Consider the following 3,569-nt stretch of genomic DNA (forward strand, 5'->3'; position numbering starts at 1 on the left):
CTGCAGGGCTAGTCTTGTTTTACATAAACCTTTTTTAGCATAGCAGTCTGCACAAACGATCGCAGCCCTGCTATGCTAACATACACTCCCCCATAGGCGGAGTCCAGTTGATTGCACGAGCAGCAAAAAGTTGCTACATGCAGTCAACTCGGAATGACCCCCTACGCTCAGTATATAATTTCTATTGAGGTTGTGGTTCATTAAGTGTGTTCATTCCCCTCACTTGGGTGTACATTGCATGCATAAATAGGAAGTGCAGGTCTATTGCACAGTTTTCTGTTTTCCATTTAGCCATTTCCAAGGTGTTGGATGTGCACCATGCTCTGTGCAATTGCCAGCAGCTGATCCTATTTTTAACAGCACACAACTGTAACCAACTTTTTCTTTGATTTCTTCTTGTTTCACGTACCAAAATATCACTTATTCAAAATTTGTAATGTAGCTTTTTTGTGCTATTTGACAAGCTTGTAAATGATATTGTTATGATTCATTTTCAAAAACAGATACAAAATATTTATTTTAAATCACTTGGTTAGAAACACATGAATAAAACGACAAAAAACTATATAAAACATATTATATTGCTTATTAAAGGATTGTAAACACTTTCCGGATCTTAAAGCACACATGTAACCATGAATTCATGCAGTGGCAGAACTTGTGTGTTGTGCCCAGGTGCAAAAATATAATTTGGGTCCCCCTCCTCCACCCCAACCCAAGTTCACAATATGCCACACATCAATGGGTGACAAGGAAAGGCAGAGGGTGAGAGTGTAAGGAAGGGGGAGGCAGAGGTTGAGAGCATAAGGCAGGGGAAGACAGTGGGTGATGGGGAGGGTGACAGGTAGAGACAGTGGATGACAGGGGTATAAGTATAATGTCCTGCGCAGTGCTAAAAACAGGAAGCATATATGTTGGTAGAGGCAGGAGCACAGTGGTCTCTGCTCTGTCTGTGACAGGGGTCCCCACACTCAGTCAAGCAGACTCTGACAGTGCCAGTTATACCAGTTGTGAGCTGCCTTTAATTCACAGACAGCAGTGAATCAGAAATAATGTACGGCTAATTAGAGGCAGTATGTGGCTGTGATCATTAGCGTTGAGAGGTGACAGAACTCCTCTATCAGTCTGGCATACACTGCCAAGGGGCAGGTCCTTCAGACAGTGGGGCCTTCCCTACTCTCTACACTGGGTCATTCATACGACATAGCTCAAAATGGTCTCGTGGGGGTGGGGTGGCAGGGGATAACTCATTGCTGGTCTGGACAGCAGTGGGCTCCTTAGTCCTCAGGGGCCCTGGTGCAATGCACCTGCTGCACCAATGGTAGTTCCGCCTCTGAATTCACGTTTCATCATACATCAAAAACTACTTGGCCATTCATGCAAGAATGAACACTTTTTTACCTTCTATACCTCCCAACTGTTTCAGTTTAGATGGGACTAATGTGAGTCAGACTGTGCCATTTATTAAGATTTTTGGGAAATACGTGTGTCACTAATGGGCACAAGTGGCATTGTAAATGTAATTTTAGAGAAGGAGATGGGGTTGCAGGAGCTTCCCACTTCTTAAGCCCGATGGCTTAAGATGGCATAGTAACATCGATGGCATAGTAACATCGCTTTCTTGTGTGCACAATGTATGTTGAGGTTGCCTTATGTATCCTATACTTTCAACTACGCATTTAGCACCTTCCAGTTTCTCTTTATAAGGAAACTTTCTTTCAGTCAATGTACATTATAAAAATAAAACAAAAATAAAGACAGCCTCTGTACTTTCACTCTCATGCCTGAAGCTAAACTGAGCAGTAATTTGGAAGACACATGTAAAATTTTAACTCAGTTATCGTAGTGATTCTATAGTGATCAGTGAGTTACTGTAGCATTTCATTGATTAAATCAAACAATCCTCAGGAAAAACAGTGGAACCATAAGATGTCACTAACAGCCTGCATTCAGCTTTGAAAGAAATGTAGTGGCAGGCCAGCATTTTAAAACACATATATAAACATTATGTTAGTGCTCGTAGATGTCTGACACAGAGTTCATAAACATACAGTGATTGGCAAGCCGATATTGCCACTGATCTCATATTGGAATATTGAAAACTTGGAATATTGAAAAAAGGCGGTCAAGTGTAATGAAGTCCGAGTTGGCTGGAGGTGCGGATTCCTGGATGTATTCAGACTTTTCTAAAAGCGCAATAATTTACAAGGCATGGTTTTGCCTTGTACATGATTGGCGCTTTAAAAAAATGTCCACGATCGGCTGGGCCAACTTAGACTTCATTACATCCAGCCCAGTAATTGGGGGTTGGGTATAGGTTACCGGCGGCCGACACCAGGATCCCAGCTGTGGAATGATGGCGCGGGGGTGTGTGTGTGGGAGCGCAATGGGTCTCCTTGCGCGCTCGTGATGAGCTGCGCTCACCACTGGTTCTATTCCCACTCTATGGGTGTCTTGAACACCCACGAGTGTGAAGAGTTCCTGCTAGTTGGCATGCCGACTGTCAGGATTAGGGGGGTGCGGGATGTAAGTGCCAGTAATGTGACCGGCAGTCTCCTGACCGCCAGTCACGTTACTACATCCTGTAATTGAGATGTAATATTCTATAACAGCAAAGTGTAAATATTGAAATAAAGAGACAAAAAGCTTAGGTTGTATTGCCTAGAACAGTGGTAGCCAACCCTGGACCTTGAGAGCTACCAACAGTTCACGTTTTCCAGCTCGCCTAGCAGTTGCACAGGTGTAGTCATTACTAACTGACACATTTTAAAAGATCCACAGTTGGAGCTAATTACTTCACTTGAGATTCTGTGAGGAGACCTGGAAAACGTGAACTGTTGGTAGCTCTCGAGGACCAGGGTTGGCTACCCCTGACCTAGACTATGTCCATAACATTTTGTTTTGCCTTCCAAATATTCAAAATCTATCAAAACAGAGACTTAAAAAACTTTCTGAAACATTCACACAGTACATATAAAGAAGTTGCCAGCTGTACAAGGCGGGTAATTCCAAGTTGATCGCAGCAGGAAATTTTTTAGCAGTTGGGCAAAACCATGTGCACTGCAGGGGGGGCAGATATAACATGTGCAGAGAGAGTTAGATTTGGGTGGGTTATTTTGTTTCTGTGCAGGGTAAATACTGGCTGCTTTATTTTTACACTGCAATTTAGATTGTAGATTGAACACACCACACCCAAATCTAACTCTCTCTGCACATGTTATATCTGCCTCCCCTGCAGTGCACATGGTTTTGCCCAACTGCTAACAAAGTTCCTGCTGCGATCAACTCAGAATTACCCCCTAGATCTTATTCTTCAGCATAGTTCTTTTGAAATTACTGGTACATAGGTTATTAACGGTTCACCACATGGTTATTATTCACAAGACTTTCTTATCTTGTCCCCTTAAAAAATTAGATACACAGTAAGGAACAATTCCCACCACAGTCAAAGGAACAGCAACACTCTTGCAGAAAGAAAGAAGATAGAAGACCATCTCAACTTTGTTGGGAAGCTCAAATGAGTCAAAGATATGGAGAACGAGTAGGGAAGCTATAATGCAGCCAAGGTG

At 42.8% G+C, this 3,569-nt stretch overlaps 1 protein-coding gene across 1 annotated transcript in view; it reads right to left on the reverse strand.

The window, feature by feature from the left end:
* Nucleotides 1-490: 490 nt before the first annotated feature.
* Nucleotides 491-3,569, reverse strand: part of LOC135055715 (glucose-6-phosphatase catalytic subunit 1-like) — an 82,030-nt gene continuing 78,951 nt past the window's right edge. Inside the window, exon 5 of the mRNA XM_063960093.1 lies at nt 491-3,569. This exon is cut by the window's right edge and continues 320 nt beyond it. Within this exon, the coding sequence (XP_063816163.1) occupies nt 3,378-3,569 (192 nt within the window). The 3' untranslated portion in view covers nt 491-3,377.

The sequence above is a fragment of the Pseudophryne corroboree genome, chromosome 3 (genome assembly GCF_028390025.1).
Source record: "Pseudophryne corroboree isolate aPseCor3 chromosome 3, aPseCor3.hap2, whole genome shotgun sequence".
Classification (NCBI taxonomy): Eukaryota; Metazoa; Chordata; class Amphibia; order Anura; family Myobatrachidae; genus Pseudophryne; species Pseudophryne corroboree.